A 20,680-nucleotide genomic window follows, 5' to 3' on the forward strand; every position below is an offset into this window, starting at 1 on the left:
CACTGGCGGCACCTGTGGCTCAGTCGGTAAGGCGCCGGCCCCATATACCAAGGGTGGCGGGTTCAAACCTGGCCCCGGCTGAACTGCAACCAAAAAATAGCTGGGCATTATGGCGGGCGCCTGTAGGCCCAGCTACTTGGGAGGCTGAGGCAAGAGAATCGCTTAAGCCCAGGAGTTGGAGGTTGCTGTGAGCTGTGTGATGCCACGGCACTCTACTGAGGGCCATAAAGTAAGACTCTGTCTCTACAAAAAAAAAAAAAAAGTCACTGGACATTCTCCTTGCCTAAGTGTATGAAATAAATATGTTTGAAGTACATATTACTACTCTTAAAGTCAAAAGGATAAATATTCTATTAAAAACAGTTTAAAAATATACGTTTCAAAAGTATTTTTCTCTGTGAGCAACCATGCAGCTCTAAACAATAGATTCTTTCTGCTCTACAAAAGATTGGTACTATATGTTTGCAATTCCTTAAACCTAAGAAACAGGTGTTTCTTTTATACTTCTTTTTGGTCTCAAGGAATACATAGCCTAATTCTCCAAAGCTAACACTTCACACCCTCCATCTGGACTTTCCATCTGGACTAACTCATTCAGACATTATTACACACAAATTAGGAACCTGAAATGGTCTTTTTCTTATTCAAAGCCTACCTATTCTTAGTTTCTTCCTTCACTCCATGTTTTCCACTTCTATTTTGAGCTTCTCTATTTTAAATCTCAACCTCTTAAAATCCAGACACCAAAGACATTTTCCTTATGATGCCTATCCCACACCGATCTCTCAATTCTCAGAATTCTCAAAATCAATGACTATTGCTTGTATCCACTGCTACCTCTTTAACAATACAATATTCACATATCATCACTTTAGGATTTCTGACTCTACACCGGTAAGATAAAGCTAACTGTTTTGATTTGAATAGTCTTGACAGAACCTGAGAAATGAATGAGCAAGCGCTAACCTAATTCTTTGCCATCATTTAAGTTTGCAGACAATCCTCTTGTTCTCCCCTTTCTAGGTGCCTTCAAGCTAGAAACTCAGGCCTTATCTTTAGACTTCTTTTTTAACTTTAAGTAGAAAATGTATTGCTCCTAAGTACACAGTGGTAAAGTGATGTGTATATTGTAACTACTTCATTTATCTATGAGACTAAAAAAAGAACCAGTTTGATTTGGACCTTATCCTTCCTAAGTTTCAAAATATCCAAAGAATGAAATGATTTAATGAATGAAAGTAAAAAAAAAAAAAAATAAACAAAATATTCAGGGGTCCCATTTTCCACTTGTTTGTTTCTTTTTTTTTTTTTTTTTCTTTTGTAGAGACAGAGTCTCACTTTATGGCCCTCGATAGAGTGCCATGGCCTCACACAGCTCACAGCAATCTCCAACTCCTGGGCTTAAGCGATTCTCCTGCCTCAGCCTCCCGAGCAGCTGGGACTACAGGCGCCCGCCACAACACCCGGCTATTTTTTGGTTGCAGTTTGGCCGGGGCTGGGCTTGAACCCGCCACCCTCGGTATATGGGGCCGGCGCCCTACTGACTGAGCCACGGGCGCCGCCCACCACTTGTTTGTTTCAAATCAGTACCTTTAGAGTTCAATGATACTTAAAAGTAGGCTAAGAATTATTTCACAATTTATACAACCATCGTTACTTAATTAGAACATAAAAAAGGTACCTAAAGTCTGAGGAAAATGCCAAGAGAAGGCAAGGTCTATCTCTCTGTCTCATCTCCTTTCTTATAAACCCATACCCAAACGAAATCATTTGAAAATTAAGACATACACCAGAAGGACAAATGTAAAATGATACACATACAGGTCAATCAAGCTGAGAAAAAACACTAACAGAATTCAGGCAAAAGATCAATGGGAACTAAATCTATCTAAAGAGCTATTGTGAAAATGGTCTGCTGCCCAACAGGTCCTAAAGGATAAATAGTATTTTCATAGAGAAGGCAGAAAGTGGCATATCAAGTAGGTACAAGAATAAACTATTTTGGACTACGGTCTCCCACAGAGGGGAAGAATCAAAGTGGCAGACAAGTTTGAGGCTGTATTATGGACTCTTCAATGCAACACTAAAGAGATTAATATATTCTGTAAATAGCTAGAGGAATTATCAGTAGAGTTGGTGGTTAAAAAGTATACAATATGGAAAAAGAGGAATAGAGAAAAGACTGACAATGTCATGGGGACCAATTAGTATTATATTAGAGCTGGACATTTCAAGCTAGGGGTTTTCTCTCTGAGAAATCTCTTCATAAGAATATCTGAGAAAAGAAATAAAATATCTAAAAGGACATATTTAAGTATCACTAGGAACTTCCCAAACCAGTTAATCAGTATAATTATTGTAATACACGGGTCAGATTACAGTACCCAAATATGTATTGATTCTATGACTAGGACAAAAATAATGGCAAAAATACATAGTTTAATTATTTCTTCAATGTATATTCACTCATTCAGACTATCAGCTTGATAAGAGCAGTCATTATGTTTATCTTTTTCATAACCCTGTATCCTCAGCATTCAATGGCTTACACATAAGAAACTTTCAAAAACTTTGCTGAATCAAAAAATAAAAAGCCATTACAGGCTATAACAGGTTAGGGAGTGCTTTCTTTGGCAGATGAGGAAAATAGAACAAGGAGTGCAGAAACACTCCATGTACTCAAAGAATCACCAGGAACCATTTACTAACCTTTGATTCATATAAGCCAAATAATTACAAAAGATTAAATGTGACAGTTTTAACAAAGGTAAATGTCTTTCTCAATGCTATTTATCTTCCCATCCTTGTTATTCGTGTCAGTCTTCACTGAACAAAAAGTATCAATACTGAATCAATGCTGATTGCAAGAGGGACTTTACCTAACAATTGCAATCAGTGTAACTGGCTTATTGTATCCTCAATGAATCCCCAACAATAAAAAAAAAAAAATATATATTAAAATTTTCACAGCATCTACAAGAATATTCTCAAAACACTATCTCTCAAACTTAAGAGTCTTGCCAATCCATCATCACCCAACTTTTATGTTCCTTTTTATGGGTGTAGAGACTAAGAACTTTGGTCTAGCACAATCTATTAAACTCTAAGAACCAGCTTAAATTCCACCTTTAGGATGCTGGGTTTTTTGTTTTTTTTTTGCAGTTTTTGGCCGGGGCTGGGTTTGAACCCGCCATCTCCGGCATATGGGGCCAGCACCCTATTCCTTTGAGTCACAGGTGCTGCCCTAGGATGCTGTTTTTAACAGTTCCAGCTAGCTACCCTGCTTCCTCTTCTCTAAATTCCTTTTAAGATTCCTATACATTGAGCAGTGCCTGTGGCTCAAGGAGTAGGGCGCTAGCCTCATACACCAGGGGTGGCGGGTTCGAGTCTGACCTCAGTCAAAACTGCAAAAAAAGAAGGAAAAAAGATTCCTATACATTAATGTTTATGTGTGCCCTTTTTGTTTTGAGACAGAGTTTTGCTCTGCCACCAGGCTAGAGTGCCGTGGCATCAGCCTACTTCACTGCAACCTCAAACACCTGGGCTGCTGCAGGATTGCTTGCCTCAGCCACAGGAGTAGCTGGGAATACAAGCGCATAGCATATCCGGCTAATTTTTCTATTTTTAGTAGAGACGGGGTCTCACTCACTCTTACTCAGGCTAGTCTGGAACTCCTGGGCTAAAGGGATCCTCCTACCTCAGCTTCCCAGAGTGCTAGGATTACAGGCATGCGCCACCTTGCTGCCGGCCACATGTGCCATTCTTAACAGTATTTGCCACTCATTGTACAGAGATTATATTCACAAAACCATAGATACCTTTTCTTCCCATACATTCCTTCCCACAATGTTTTAAATGTACAGAATAAAATATATATCATTATAAAGGAAAACAATTACAGTGAAATTCAGCAAACATAAAATTATTTTCCAAAAAATCATTTGGGGATACAGTAATAGACATATTCTCTTTATTAATACATTAAATAATGATATAGAAATAGGCCTTTTTTTTTTTTTTTTGTAGAGACAGAGTCTCACTTTATGGCCCTCGGTAGAGTGCCTTGGCATCACACAGCTCACGGCAACCTCCAACTCCTGGGCTTAAGCGATTCTCTTGCCTCAGCCTCCCAAGTAGCTGGGACTACAGGCGCCCGCCACAACGCCCGGCTATTTTTTGGTTGCAGTTTGGCCGGGGCCGGGTTTGAACCTGCCACCCTCGGTATCTGGGGCCGGCGCCTTACCGACTGAGCCACAGGCGCTGCCCTAGAAATAGGTCATAGTTTGTAGTAGTAGTAAGTATAAGCCACATTTTAAGATATTGGCAACAATAATGTGATACAAAATAACTGTGCTTTCTACTGGTGGTGACAAAGTTCAGGTTCTGCTAAAATTAATGGAGGTTTTTGCCCATATTACCAAAGAAAAAAGGCCTGATTTTTAGAAGCTCATGAAAATAAAGATTTAATTTTTTTTTTTTTACCAATCCACCTTCACAGATTTCATAGAGTGGCCATGGGATCCTTGGACTGAGTTAAGAACTCTTTCTCTGTCTAGGCCAGGCGCAGTGGCTCAGGCCTGTAATCCTAGCACTCTGGAAGGCTGAGGCAAGATGATTCCTTGAGGAATCATCAGGAGTACCAGACCAGCCTGAGCAAGAGCAAGACCCCACATCTCTACTAAAAAATAGAATAATTGGCCAGACATTGTGGTGCGTGCCTATAGTTCCAGCCTCTCTGGAGGCTGAGGCAGGAGGATTGCTTGAAATCAGGAATTTGAAGCTGCTACGAGTTTGGCTGAAGCCATGGCACTCTAGCTTGGGTGACAGAGTAACTTTGGGTCTTAAAAGAAAAAACCCTAAACTAACTTATGAGGATGAAAAATGTTAGTTTAAGACCAAAAATTTCAAAACTATGTGTACATTTCAGTCAGCAATAACGCAGCTATGATTTACTTTCATTCTTTCCCACCCTAACATTACTTCCTTTTACTACTAATCCTTTGCTCATAATATCATGTCCAAGATCTCTGAATTAACATATAACAATTTCAAACTCTCCATCTCCTTATTCCTTGCCATTTGCCTTCAAAGAAGTGTAAATACTACCTAACTCTGAAAATAATAAAAACATAAAACTTTCTTTGGTACATGTCACCATTTATTACCAAAGCTACTATTCATTCATCCATTCAATAGTTATAGTAGCTAACAAGATAAAACCATACAATTCCTGCTTTCATAACGTAACACTGCAATGTTAGGTGGCAAAGATTACAATTTGCAGCTCCGTGCCTATAGCTCAAATACACCAGAGCTGGCGGGTTCGAATCCAGCCCAGGCCCGCCAAACAACAATGACAACTACAATCAAAACATAGCTGGGCATTGTGGTGGGCGCCTGTAATCCCAGCTACTTGGGAAGCTGAGGCAAGAGAATTGCTTAAGTCCAAGAATTTGAGGTTGCTGTGAGCTGTGACGCCATAGCCCTCTACCCAGGGCGACAGCTTGAGACTCTGACTCAAAAAAAAAGATTACAATTTGCTTTTAAAGGGAGGCATCAGGGAAAGTTTCGCTAAGCATGATTCTTAAAGGACAGCTAGATGTCCAGGTGAAGGGATGGGTAGGGGTTAGAGGTATGCCTGAAGCTTGATGTTCACAAGAAATCAAAAGCAGCCATTATAGGCTGGCATATAGTGTGTATAACATCACCTTATTATCTTTTTCACCAGTTAATTTTTTCAAAACCTGGTTTACATCTGCTATCCTATACTCATTTTTTTTTTTTTTGAGACAGAGCCTCAAACTGTCACCCTGGGTAGAGTACTGTAGCATCACAGCTCACAGCAACCTCCAACTCCTGAGCTGGAACGATTCTCCTGCCTCCGCTTCCCAAGTAGCTGGGAGTTACAGGCGCCTGCCACAACAGCCGGCTATTTTTTGGTTGCAGCCATCGTTGTTTGGCGGGCCCGGGCTGGATTTGAACCCGCCAGCTCAGGTGTATGTGGCTGGTGCCTTAGCCGCTTGAGCCACAGGAGCCGAGCCGCTATACTCATTTCTTCTTGGGTCTCAGTGATATAGTTATCATTCTCCCCAAAGTGTCCAAAGTTTTATTTCAAAGATCACAAATGATTTTGTTATCAGTCCTTAATAGTTACTGCTCTCTCTGATATTGATAGTAGTGATGCTAAGAGACAGCATGTGGAGAACCGGAAGCTTCAGAAATATACAAATATATTTTTTCGTTAGGAAGTAGAAAATATACTACAGTTTCCACAATACCAAAGCTTGACCAAATCCTGTGTGTGTGTTTGTGTGATCTTTTTAATCATCCTTGGTTTTTAAGATAATCCCCACCCAAGAAAGTTTATTAGCAAATCAGGAACCTATCTATGAAGACAAAATGAACATGGAACCAGAGGAAAAAAAAAACACCCCCAGAGTCCATTTCCTTTCAGTTTGCTGATTGAATTGAATCGAAGTTTCCTGGGAATCTGCAGGAGGATCTTCCTTTGCAACTCTCCTTGCCAAAGAGCAATATATGTTAAGTGTTTGAACATGTCTCAACTTCCTGTTTCCCTCGAGGGATAGGAAGCAAGGGCACAATCCTTGCTCATCTTTTGGAGTAAAAAAGAAAAAAAAAAAAAAAGCACTGAAGATCTTCCAAACTTTACCAGGCCTCTCTTGCCTTCATGTTATATCCAGCCTCCAACTCCAGGCAGCCCTCCATGGTTTCTGATGTACAATCAAGAAGTACTTTTCAGGCCAGGTGCAGTGGCTTATGCTGGTAATCCTAGTACATGAGGCAGATGGACTGCTTGAACTCATAAGTTCGAGACCAGCCTGAGCAAAAGCTGAGCAAAAGCGGGACCCCATCTCTACTAAAAATAGAAAAGCTGAGGCCAAGAGGATGGCTTGAACCCAAGAACTGAAGGTTGCTATGAGCTATGACACCATGGCACTCTACCCAGGGCAACAGCTTGAGAGGCAGCGGGGTGCCCGCAGCCCGAGTCTGAGGTTGTGGTGAGCTACCACGCCCACTGCACTCTGCTCAGGGGCATAGGGTGGGACCCTGTCTCAACAAAACAAAAAAAAAAAAAAAAAAAAAAGTGAAGAAATAAAAAATAAGCAACGAAATAAAATAAAAAAGCCAAAAAAAAATAAAAAAAACCAAAAAAAAAACAACAAACAAACAAATAAATAAAAAATAATATATACACACACATTTTTTATTTAGACTCCACTGCTATACCACTGCCGTTATGCAGTTTCAAGAAATCCCCCTACATCTGACCAAAATGATTTTCCATGTTCAGAATGAGCTCCTGAGTGAGGAACTCTAAAGTAGGCAGTGATTTTTGTGTATTTCTGTGGAGCTCCTCTATCAATGCTTGGACAAAGCTATAGAGTAAATGGGAGACATGGAATTCCAATGTCCAAGGATGGTCTTAATCCTTCAAATGTCTTACCTTTACCTTTGTTTCTTCTGTCATATCTTGATATAGGGCCCCAGAGCTTGAAGTTGCCAGGGGTTCTATATTTACATACTGTTTATTTAAACTTACGGGTTCTGGGACAGGGTCCCACCTCACACTTCACTGGCATTTCCTTTCTTGACCATGTGTCTTAAGACCTGGCAATTCTTCCACATTCTCATTTTTCAGCTTCTGTGTTATCCTCGCATCCTACTTACAGATATTGCAGTACCTGAAGATCACAGTATGATAGACACACCTGGACTTCCCAGAGCAAAGGAGAAGCAGTGAACACACTCCTCCTTTGAGGAGTTTGGTGGGCTGAGGCAAGAGACAAAGAACCCAAATCTTTTCTAATAGGCAAATACACACAGAAATACAAACTAGATTCACGGCTGCTTGCTGCTGGTATGGGGAACAAGTTCAAGGTTTCTTTTTAGAATGAAAATATTTAAAAATTATATAACAGTAACGGTCACAAACTCTATACATATGCTAAAGCCCAAACTGTACACTTTATAAACAGGTCAATTATTTCAATAAAGCTATTTAAAAAATCTCTTCCCCGGGCGGCGCCTGTGGATCAGTCGGTAAGGCGCCGGCCCCAGATACCGAGGGTGGCGGGTTCAAACCTGGACCCGGCCAAACTGCAACCAAAAAATAACCGGGCGTTGTGGCGGGCGCCTGTAGTCCCAGCTACTCGGGAGGCTGAGGCAAGAGAATCGCTTAAGCCCAGGAGTTGGAGGTTGCCGTGAGCTGTGTGATGCCAAGGCACTCTACCGAGGGCCATAAAGTGAGACTCTGTCTCTACAAAAAAAAAAAAAAAAAAAAAATCAAATCTCTTCCCCAAATCTGTTGTAGCCTGATGCTGATACAACGCTTAAGCACCTACTATGTATCTGAAACCGTAAATATGTGCTATAGGTACCTTGAGGCTTAGAAGAAAAATGACAAGTGCAGACCTGGCAGTGGCTCAGGCCTGTAATCTTAGCACTCCTAAAAGGCTGAGGCAGGAGGTTTGCTTGAACCCAGGAGGTCAAGATCAGCTCAAGCATAAGCAAGACCCTGGGCCACGGTGGCTCACACCTGTAATGAGCCACCTGTAATCCTAGCACTCTGGGGGTGCCCAGGTGGGTGGAATGCTTGAACTCATGAGTTCGAGACTAGCCTGAGCAAAAGCGAGACCCCTGTCTCTACTAAAAGAAAAACTGAGGCAAGAGAATCGCTTGACCCAAGAGTTGGAGGTTGCTGTGAACTATGGCACCACAGCACTCTACCAAGAGTGACAGCTTGAGACTCTGTCTCTCAAAGAAAAAAAAAAAAAAAAAAGCAAGACCCTGTCTCTAATAAAAATAGAAAAAATTAGCTGGGCGTTGTGGTGCTTGCCTGTAGTCCCAGCTACTTGGGAGGCTGAGGCAGGAGGATAGCTTACCCAGGAGTTTGAGGTTGTTATGAGCAAGGCTGATGTGTCATGGCACACTAGCCCGGACATGTACAATATAAAGGCAACAATAAAGTAAATACAAAATATGATACAAAGGAGGGAGCAGGGCGGCGCCTGTGGCTCAAGGAGTAGGGCGCCAGTCCCATATGCCGGAGGTGGCGGGTTCAAACCCAGCCCCGGCCAAAAACCAAAAAAAAAAAAGACAAAGGAAGGAGCAATTTATTTAGAAGATAAAAAGGAAGGCTAGAAAAGTTAGCACCTGAGCTAACTTTTAAAAGATGCCTAATTTCTTTTATTACCTTCCTAAATATTCTCCTAGTTCCAGTCATTCCTCTATGGTTTTACTGTGCCATTTTCTCTGCTACAAAAACTAAGGCCTCTCTGCTATTACCGACCAAAAATGCAACAGTTTAACGCATATAAAAAAAAAAAACCCACATCTGGCCTCTGCTTATCCTTTCAATTTTATGTACTACTGGCTCATCAGATTGCCCTCAGATCTTGTCACTGAGCCAAGTTATTTAACTAAGCACCTACTGTGTACTGGGATCAGTTACAGTCAAACCTAAAAACATTTAAATCTCATTTATTTTCTATCTCTTGGCTGTACATTACTTTCTACTTTCTCCTGAAAACTTGACTTCCTTTATCTTCAAATAGCCCATTAACCTGACTCTTACTCCTTAACTGATTTTCTATTTTCACAAAGAAGTTGAGCCTTTACTTAATTTACTTTCTTTGCTATCAATGTATGTGGACATTGTTGATCTAACCCCAGTCCTAATTCTCTAGCCTAGGTTCAGTTCTCTATTGTTCTGCTAACCTAACTACATAGGAGTTAAATTTAGGATACTCTATGTCACCTTAAATTCATCATGCCGAAAGCCATAACCACCCACCCTACTTCTAAAATATTAAAATTAGGCTCCTTTCCTCACTTTCTAATTTAAACCTCAAATTCTCAAGGTTTAAGTGACTTAGCTCCACTCCTCCAAAAGCAAAAACATGACGTGTGCATTAAAACGTTTGAGCAAGAAAATAACAGCAATCAGAGCTGGACATGGTGGCTTATACCTATAATCTCAAAGCCTTGGGAGGCTGACGAAGGAAAATCACTTGAGCCCAGAAATTCAAAACCAGCCTGGGCAACATATTGAGACACCATCTCCACAAAAAAGTATGCCTACAATGACAGTCACATGGGAGGCTGAGGGAGAAGGACCTCTTAGGCCTAGGAGCTCAAGGGGGCAGCAAACTATGATCCTGCCACTATACTTTAGCCTAGGCAACAAAGAAAAAACCTGCCTCTTAAAAAAACAGAAAGGTAAAGTAAAACTTGGTCCAGTAAACCAGCAGTTATGTTAAGAATGGGAAGCTAGCTAAATTGACAGTATACGTAATACAGTACCAAGAATACTGGATCAGCAGCCAGAAGAGATTCCAGTATTGGGTTTGTTGTTTTCTTGCTCTATTACTGTAAGTAGTCACTGGTCAAAGATTCTGCTTTTTGAGAGTCTCGCTCTTACCTGGGCTAGAGTACAGTGGCATCATCCAGTTTGCAACAACCACAAATTCCTGGGCTCAAGTGATCCACTCCCATCAGCCTCTCAAGTATTCCAAGTAGCTGAGACTAAGTGCATGTCACTATACCTGGCTAATTTTTTTGTAGAGACAGGATCTTGCTCTTGCTCAGACCTGTTCTGAACTCCTGGCCTCAAGCAATCCTTTTCCATCGTACTAAGATTACAGGTGAGGGTCACCATGCCTGGCCCAAAGATTCTTCATATAACTAACCTTCTCTACTTAAGAGGTATTGTTCATAATTATGACATAGCCTATGTATAAGCAATCAGCAAATTACAAAGCATTACAGAAATAAGGAATTCTTACTTTTACTACAAAAAGCAGTTGTCCAATAATTATAAAATGCTAAAAAGACAATAGCATTTCATGTAACAGCCACAGCACTCAGCAAAATTCACTATCAACAGCTAATACAATGGAGTACCAAAACCTTAGCACAGATTTCTCTAAGTGTAGTTATCTGGTCTTTAGCAGAAATTACTCTGGGCAATTTATTAAAAAGAAATACAGCTTTGGGGGTCCCAATCCAGAATTGGTCAAACACAAATCTAGAGTTAAGGTGGTATAACTAGCACCTTTAACAAGATCTGTAAGTAATTATTATACATGGCCGAAGTTTTGCAAAAATGCTGACTTAGCAGGATTCACACAAATAGGGCCTTTAATTGGGTACTAGTGACTTGACAAATCAAGGCGATCTCTAAATACTTTGAGGTGATCAGTACGTTAACCCCTGATGGTAAGAAACCATTCATGTCTTCACACAATGAGACTCAGACTTTCCTCCTAATTTTCAGAAGGAGACAAATTTACAACCATATGCTATGCTCATGACAGATGTGCAGAAAGAATTTAAGCCTTACAAAATTGTCTGTTCAGTGAAATGTATCAGTATCCCAAACTTTGGCATATAATAGCTATAAAGAAATGCTTGTTGGGGCGGCACCTGTGGCTCAGTCGGTAAGGCGCCGGCCCCATATACCGAGGGTGGCGGGTTCAAACCCGGCCCCAGCCAAACTGCAACCAAAAATAGCCTGGCGTTGTGGCGGGTGCCTGTAGTCCCAGCTACTCGGGAGAGGAGGCAGGAGAATCGCTTAAGCCCAGGAGTTGGAGGTTGCTGTGAGCTGTGTGATGCCACGGCACTCTACCAAGGGCCATAACGTGAGACTCTGTCTCTACAAAAAAAAAAAAATGAAAAAGGAAAAAATGGTATTCTCCTAAGAGTTTGACCTTTATTTAGAGCAATTTCATTATTTCAATTGTTACCAAGGACAATGTATTAAACATCTCTAAGTTTTGAAAAATATGGTACTTAAAATTTTCAGAAATTTCACGCTACTATTTTCCAACAAAATAGCTTTAAATCAGACGTCACATTCCCCTTTTCATAAAAGCCACCCTTAGAGGACAGAATGCTTTGACAGTATAGGGAAATTTAATAGTTTAAGTACAGTACTTAGAGCAGCTTTCAGATGAGCTGAAATACAAGACAACTTCAATTCAGAAGGTTCATATGGAAACTTCTCCACTGTACACTTAGTAACACAAATGAAACATATTGCTGATTTACCCTATTTACACTGTGTACTTCAGCCATTATCACTGTCATCATCTCTTAAAAAAAAATCCTTCTCCAGTACAAAATTTGTGATAAGCAACTTCCTGATGTCACTGAAATAGAACCAAAAGAAATTCAAAATGGCTGACAATACCAATGAATGCTAATAGATACTTTAAGCTGATGAGCATCCACAATAGTAAATAATCCTTTACTGTGAAGTTATAACAGTATTATCTTTGTGCCAGCATTCAAAGCTAAATGAACTAGTCCAGCCAGGTTTCCATTTGTAAACTGGCAGCCAACTAGTGGGTTCAGTGGAGTACTTAAACAGTAAGTACCACAGACTTGGTAAATATCCCCATTATTAACTGGGAATAAGTAACTGAACCAGACATGTACCAGGCACTTCTAAAATTCAATAAAAATGCATAGCAGCAGGCTAGGGGCAGTGGCTCATGTGTGTAATACTAGTATTCTGGGAGGCTGAGATGGGAAGATCCCTTGAACTCAGGAGTTCAAGACCAGAGTTAGCAAGAGCAAGACCCCCACTAAATCTAAAAAAAACTTAGCCAGGTGTGTGGTGGGCACCTGTAGTCCCAGCTACTTGGAAGGCTAAGGCAGGAGGACTGCATGAGGCCAAGAGTTTGAGGTTGCTGTGAGTTAGGCTGACACCATGTCACACTAGCCTGGGCAACAGAATAAGACACTGTCTCAAGGAAAAAAAAAAAAAAAAAAAAAGTATAGTAGCCATAACCTTCTTCAGGGTTCCATTTTATTTATTTATTTATTTTTATTTCTTTGAGACAGAGTCTCACTATGTTGCCCTTAGTAGAGTGCTGTGGCGTCACAGTCATAGCAACCTCCAACTCTTGGGTTTAAGTGACTATCTTGCCTCAGGCTCCCAAAGTAGCTGGGACTACAGGCACCTGCCACAACACCTGGCTATTTTGTTATTGTACTTACTGTTTGGCAGGTCTGGGCTGGGTTCAAACCCACCAGCTCTGGTGTATGTGGCTGGAGCAGTAGTCACTCAGCTACAGGTGCCGAGCCTACAAAAAATAATGCTAAAAAAGTAGCGAGGTGTGGTAGCATGCACTGGGAGTTGGAGATTACAGTGAGCTGTGATCACACAAATACACTTCAGTCTGGGTAACAGCGCAAGATCTTGTTGCACAAAACAACACCCTAATATGATTCCACTGTGTGGAAGTTGGGAACCATTGGTATATTAAAGACACAGAAAGATCTGTTGAAACCACACATTAGCTGTATAACTTCAGAGAAATTAATCCCTTCAACTCACACACTTTGTATGCAACCCCACTTTATAGGATTATTGTAATTGAGACCAAGCATCATGCCTGGATAATGCTGGACTCTCTTTCTTGCATGCAGAGGAAAAATGTTTAGCCAATTATTCCCTTGTTTCAACAGTATTTGTCAATGTTGTAAATAAATAAAAGGCAATTACATTGAAGTTAGAAAAATTACTTTATCAAAGAACAAAAGAGGCATCTTTTACCCCATTGATACCATCAACTTATACGATGCATGAAAAAACTCTTAAAACCTAGCTGATCTTACAAAAGCCTTTTATAAGTGAGTATTGATGTTACAAATTATAGAATTCACTCTAGGTTCAAATCTAGATGATGTCACAAGCAGAACCCTAACTCTGCCAACACAATTCTTTTTCCATTTCCCTTTATATTGAGGATATATAACATAAACCTTTTTTTTGTAAAGTACTTCTCCAAACCCCATTAAAATAGCTATAGCATACTCCACTGACCACTCCTAGCCAAGGGAAAGGCAGTATTCTAGTTCTTCAAAAAGAGACTGAGGTAAATATACTACCACCACCTGATTATTTTGTCAGGTAAATCTCATAGTACACTTCATTTTGATAAATAGACTATTAACCTGTACTCTTGCAATAAGCACATCAACATCAAATTCAGAATAATCTGTAAGTATGATCCAAAGACTAACTTTTTAAAAAAATAAAACTAACGTTGTCACCGATGTAGCATGCTAAGAATTGGAGTATGTGTGTATATAAATATATACAGAAAAATCAAATATCTCAATGGGGGCATGGGTTACACCTTTATATGCATTTGTCAAAACTGATCCAACCACACATTAAAATCTGTGCCATTTCACTATCTGAAAATTACACCTCACATTAAAAAAATACGATAGTCCCTGTCATGTTAATACTGGTTATCCAAAATTTAACAGCCATCTGAGATTGTATTAGAAACAAAAATAGTAACAAAAAAAACTACCATTTTAACTGGGTGTTCATTCATTGAAAAGCCATAAAGGTATTCATATAATATCATAACAACTTCTGTTAAACTCAAGGACTAATTTTATAACATTTGCTCTCCAAATTCTAGTTTTCTTTCTAGAACTGACAGTAAAATTCCTTACTAAATATTGACAAATCATGAGAAAAACAAGACAATGATACTTTAGGTACAGCTTAATTTGAAACAAAATAATCTAGTTCTAAAAATGTCTAAAGTTAAAGACGTAAAACTCACATACTTTACACGGGTTCACAAGTATTTAATCCAAATTAATGATTTCTAACAAAAGTTATCTTTCAATCCACAGATTCAAAAGAACTGAACACCCTGAATTATAAACATCTCATTAAATACACAAATACCTACACTTGTACAAAAGCTTTTCAGCTTCTCTGTATGATGCCAAATGCCATCAAGTAAAGAACAATATATAGCTCTCCAGCATCAAATGATTTGACTTTGACATAATGGTGATAATGGCTCTCAGAGGACTCGGAGTTAGACTTCAGGAACTCCTGAGACTCAAATATTATAATTTGTAAGAATACATCTCTTAGGTTTTGTCAAGCTCAAAAAATGCTAAGTAGCATTGTTACATTACTCCATAAGCCAATATAAAGCACTTCTAGTACGACATGGACTCGGTTGCCCTTTGATTTAAAAATCTCATGCATCTAGTAGTGATCTGTAAGTTATCTTAATGAAAATACACCTAAGGCAGTTGTCACCTTTGTTTTCTGATGACAGCCATTACAATCTTTTTTTTTTTTTTTTTTTTTGTAGAGACAGAGTCTCACTTTATGGCCCTCGGTAGAGTGCCATGGCATCACACAGCTCACAGCAACCTCCATCTCCTGGGCTTAAGCGATTCTCTTGCCTCAGCCTCCCGAGTAGCTGGCACTACAGGCGCCTGCCACAACGCCCAGCTATTTTTTGGTTGCAGTTCAGCCAGGGCCGGGTTTGAACCCGCCACCCTCGGTATATGGGGCCGGCGCCCTACCAACTGAGCCACAGGCGCCGCCCAGCCATTACGATCTTATTCAAAGGATATTCGCTCAGAACAAAAAATATAAGATTAATATTTAAGCCACTTTTAACAGTGAAGATTAAGTATTTTATAAATATCTTCTAGAATACTTTCTATTTGGAGAGAGCAAAAAAGGTGATTAAAAAACATAAGACAGCTAAGTGTGGTGGGCCTGTTGTGAAGTCTCAGGTGCTTGGGAGGCTAAGGCAAGGGGTGGCTTCAGTCCATAGGTTCAATGAATAGGTTCAAGGTTACAGTATGTTAGGATCACAGCTATGATCACACTGTGAATAGCCACTGCACTCCAGCCTGGGTAACATGGTGAGACCTGGTCTCTTCACATCTCCCCTGTCCTCTCACATCTTCTTTACATATGATGTCCCTATAAAAGTATATTTCATTATTTTACTTTCTTCTGAAGGGTCCCTCTGTAGTTTACCTAAAGATGACGTATGTTCATGAGCTAAGGTAAAACATCAAAATGATGAAATGCTTTCTAGCTACTATCCTCTGAAAATAGGTCTTAACATTTCAACACTGAAGGGACAGAGATCGACTTGGCCAGTGACTTTTTTATAGGGAATCCTTGTTCAAAAAAAACCCTGCCCAAATGTTCAGTATGCAAAAGCAAATGGAAATGAATATTTTTCTGGTAAAAGAAAGGTAGGGAACTCAATTCTTTCTGTTCAGCACTCTCCTTTCCTATCCCAACCAAGATAGAAAATTACTGACTTAAATAAAATCCTTTTTATTTTATAGATAAGGAAATTAACAGGCCCATAGAGGTTAAGGTGCTGACGGAGTCCAGATTACCCAGTCAGTACAGGCATCAAACTTTTTAAACAGGGGGCCAATTCACTGTCCCTCAGACCGTTGGAAGGCCAGACTATAGTTTAAAAAAAACAACAACAAAAAACAGGGCGGCACCTGTGGCTCAGTCGGTAAGGCGCCGGCCCCATATACCGAGGGTGGCGGGTTCAAACCTGGCCCCGGCTGAACTGCAACCAAAAAATAATTGGGCGTTGTGGCGGGCGCCTGTAGTCCCAGCTACTCGGGAGACTGAGGCAAGAGAATCGCTGAAGCCCAGGAGTTGGAGGTTGCTGTGAGCTGTGTGATGCCATGGCACCCCTACTGAGGGCCATAAAGTGAGACTCTGTCTCTACAAAGAAAAAAACAACTATGAACAAATTCCTATGCACACTACACATATCTTATTTTGAAGTAAAAAAACAAAACGGGAACAAATACAATCACACTGCCCCATGGGCCGCAGTTTGAGGACTCCTGATATAGCAGATCTGGAACTCCAACTTCCAAAACCTTCCTATCTACTTAGGAACTTTTCAGCATATCATAATTGTATCTTTAGAGAATATATTAATTCAACTCAGTGAGGCAAAAGGAGGGGTGTAACAGAAATAGTACAGTTGATCTTTGGGCAACAAGGGTTTGAATCGTGCAGGTCTACTTATACACAGATTTTCTTCCCCTCTGCCACTCCACAAATAGCAAGACCAACCCCTCCTCTTCCTCAGCCTACTCAATGTGAAGATGATGAAGATCTTTATGATCCACTTCCACTTAATACTAAATATATTTTTCTTTCCTATGATGTTCTTATCAACATTTTTTCTCTAACTTGTAAGAATACAGTATATGAATACATCTAACATACAAAATATGTGTTAATCTAACATGTAATCTTTACAGTAAGGCTTCTGATCAACAGTAGGCTATTAGCAGTTAAGTTTGGGGGGTGACAAAAGTTATACATAAATTTTCAACCATGCTATGCTTCTACTTAATAGGAAAGGACCTGACTAGACAGATCAGCTATGTAGGCCAAGTAATTTTTCAGCACTTGTTTTTTAAAACAAATTTTATTGAATAAAATTTTATATATACTTTCCTATCAGAAAATTTAAATCCTTGAAGAGTGGAGAAGAAATGTATGTATACAAAGAGTAAATGCAGCAAAATCTAAATATTTTTAATTAGTGCCAATACTTATAAAACAATGGATAACACGTTATTTAATCTAGGTAAAACTAAACAGCCAACTTAATTCAGTATTTACAAAAGAAATATTAAGTATATACTACATAAAGAAATAAAGGGGAACCGAGAGTATGGGAAGATGTTGCCACCCAAATAAAGAACATTTTGTGTTGTTTTTTTTTGTTGTTGTTGTTGTTGCAGTTTGGCCAGGGCTGGGTTTGAACCCGCCACCCTCGGCATATGGGGCTGGCGCCCTACTCACTGAGCCACAGGCGCCGCCCCAAATAAAGAACATTTTAAGTTAATCTTTCTTCTCCTTTTTTGACAGGAAAAACCTTTTTTTATGCTTCCTCTAAAACCATGAATCACTTTGTTTCTATGTACCTGACCCCTAGCACTCCTAAAATAAATTTACCTTTTCTCCACCCCATTCAATTACCAGTCTGCACTGAGGATGATTCCCCAAAGCCACTCTCTATTCTTGGATGCCGGGCCCCAACCAGTTCTCTGAGCTTTTTCCTGAGCACCAGATCCTGAAATCCCATCTCCTATCCCAGGAAGCATTAATTTAAAAGCTAGGTTAATCTCGTTAGCCACACCCACAGACAGTTTATAACTACAGTAACTCTCTCTGCACTCACTATTTTATAATAAGTACCTATTATTCTGCCTCCAAGTTAATTTCATTTTTTTCATGTGCTTACTCATTGCCCTTATTGATGTATATCAGGTCTAAGTAAAAGCTACCAGATAAACGGGCATGTACTTAACTTGGGTTTAACACTGAGAATGGTAGATGTTTAATGCTTTTCAGAAATGATTTCAAATATATTAAATTCAATCTGATTTGTTAAATCCATAAAATCTCCCAACATGAATGTATCCCAAAAACATGCTAAATGAAAGACACAAATATCCTCCTACTGTATGATTCCATTTATGTGAAACTCAAGGAATAATTTTAGTGATGAAATCAAATGCACACTATAGGGTTTTTTAAGGGATGGGAATCATTTAAAATCTCAAATCTGTATCTTCTCACATTCCATATTAATCTTTTTTTTTTTTTTTTTGAGACAGAGCCTCAAGCTGTCACCCTGGTTAGAGTGCTGTTGCACCACAGCTCACAGCAACCTCTAATCCCTGGGCTCAAGCAATTCTCCTGCCTCCGCCTAAGTAGCTGGGACTATAGGCGCCCAGCACAACACCCCGCTATTTATTTTTTTGGTTGCAGCCAGCATTGTTGTTTGTCAGGCCCAGGCTGGATTCAAATCCCCCAGCTCAGGTGTATGTGGCTGGCACCTTAGCCACTTGAACCACAGGCGCCGAGCCAACTTAATCTTTACTTCAAAACTTTGTAATTTTCTTTCAAAACATGTACTTCATCACCTATGACCAATAGTACATGGTCAATGTCTTTTTGATTTCTCCATCAAAAATGTCTTTGTTAACATTGTTATTTTTTTAAGATAGTTTTATTTTGGCTGTTCCCACATTAGAACTAAGGCATGCAATCCAGTTCTTAATTCAAGATTCAAACTTAAGTAGAAAAAGAAACTACAGTAAATACCATTCCATTTAACTGTCAGCTATTCTGAATCTTTTTGCAAATGTTATTTCTGAGCATTTTTGAAAAATGGCTAGGTTTTAAACTATATTTTAGTCTCTATTCTAAGTTTAATCTCAGAAGTTAAAAAGTTATTCTAAAACCCTGTAAAGTCAACTATTTGAGAGAACACAATGTATTTTTATCTGATTATTTTCTATCCTGATTATCACTACTACTTGCATTTAGTGATACCCCATCTCCAAAAAGGCTGTAATTTCTCTGATGTGAAGTTCTGCTGACAAAATAACTCAACAGGTTAAAATTACTTATTAAACTGCGGCTAAGTGATAAAGCTTTCTTTCAACACAACTTGAGTAAATTTCAACAGTTGGTGCTACTCAAACTGCCTTTGCCATTACCTGTAAAAATTTAGTACACACCGAACAGGACCAAACATTACAAATAATAAACGCGTAATTAACACCCTTAAGAGGAATAGGAAAGACTTTACATAGTATAATTTAACAATTTCGTGTCGCATCTGCTGCAGAAATCACAAACATACTGTCATTATGCCATTTCCTTCCTAGAACCCTATAACCTCCTGCTGCTTTATTTTTATCTTATCAAAGGTTTAATCCGCTCGGGGTTGCTAAAAGTGGAGTCAAGGAAGCATAATTTGTGAACCCAAGCTGAGAAAAGGGCAGGAATATGGGGTTGAGTCACGTCGTTCCGCCATTTTCTAAGCGGAGGAGGAAGACATGTTGGAACAAAAACACAACAAAAGAGCAGCCATTTCCCAAGCCAGCCCCAATAGCAACCCGAATTGGTTGAGCCCGGTCACTGTGATGCCTTCAAATCCACTTCACTGGACAAACATAAAAACATCAGTGGTGCCACGGTAAATAAAGCGGCAGCCAACCCTTGCACATAGGGATCAAAGATGACCTGCATACTTAACTGCAAAGGAAAGCCCCGGAAAGAGGAAGAATGACGGAAGCTAAGTGGCGCAGAGTGTAATGAATTGAAATCATAAACTAAATTGGCAAACTAAAATTTACTCAGTGATAGAAGTAACTTATAGTTCAAAGGAAAACAATGGCTATAGGGAACCCAGGTAACTCGAATACCAAGACCCAGATTCAGCAGGTCCCATTACCTGCTTCTACCCTTTTCCCATTCGGTACTACCCTCTGCAGACTGCCTATACGTTTATGCGTTCTTACCGTATGTGGGGGATGCCAACCCCACCTTGAAGAATCTTATAGAGTTTGCTCTCGTACAGCAACTGGGGATGCCTGGCCTTCTGAGATTCTAGCTTCACTGCCACTTCCTGCGGGGGAAAGAAGGGATGATGGCATCAACATCCCAATGGATTCAATGTCACTTGGGAAAAGAGTGAGACATTAGCAAAGCTCTAAGTCGCCAAGTACAAGAAGCTGGGGGAAAAGAAAGCTCTCTTTGTAATTATACAACGAGGCAACCAGACTCAAAGGCCTCTTAAGGGGGTAGTGACGAAATTGGTACGTCCTCTACAATGCAGGAAAATTATTCATCCAGAAAAAAAGCAGCAACCTCTGATCGTAATGAGAGGTTTTGAAGGAACTGATGATCGGAAACTGCTCTAAATGGAACAAGAACCCCAGTGAAATACAAAAAAATTAAAAACGGGAACCTAAATATAATTTTGTCGTCTCTACCTTAAACGACTGTTTAAAAAAAAAAAGT

The 20,680-nt window shown here is 39.8% G+C and overlaps 1 protein-coding gene across 5 annotated transcripts in view; it reads right to left on the reverse strand.

Moving 5' to 3' along the window:
• CSNK1A1 (casein kinase 1 alpha 1) overlaps positions 1 to 20,680 on the reverse strand; it is an 85,903-nt gene that overhangs the window by 39,859 nt on the left and 25,364 nt on the right. For 4 of the 5 annotated variants that reach the window (XM_053567316.1, XM_053567318.1, XM_053567319.1 and 1 more), the window contains exon 2: positions 20,179 to 20,285. The exons of the other annotated variant lie outside the window; for it this stretch is intronic. In XM_053567316.1, coding sequence (XP_053423291.1) covers positions 20,179 to 20,285 — 107 coding nt within the window. The remainder of the gene's footprint in view (positions 1 to 20,178; positions 20,286 to 20,680) is intronic. 5 annotated transcript variants of the gene reach the window in all.

Source organism: Nycticebus coucang, chromosome 17, assembly GCF_027406575.1.
Source record: "Nycticebus coucang isolate mNycCou1 chromosome 17, mNycCou1.pri, whole genome shotgun sequence".
NCBI classification, from domain to species: Eukaryota; Metazoa; Chordata; class Mammalia; order Primates; family Lorisidae; genus Nycticebus; species Nycticebus coucang.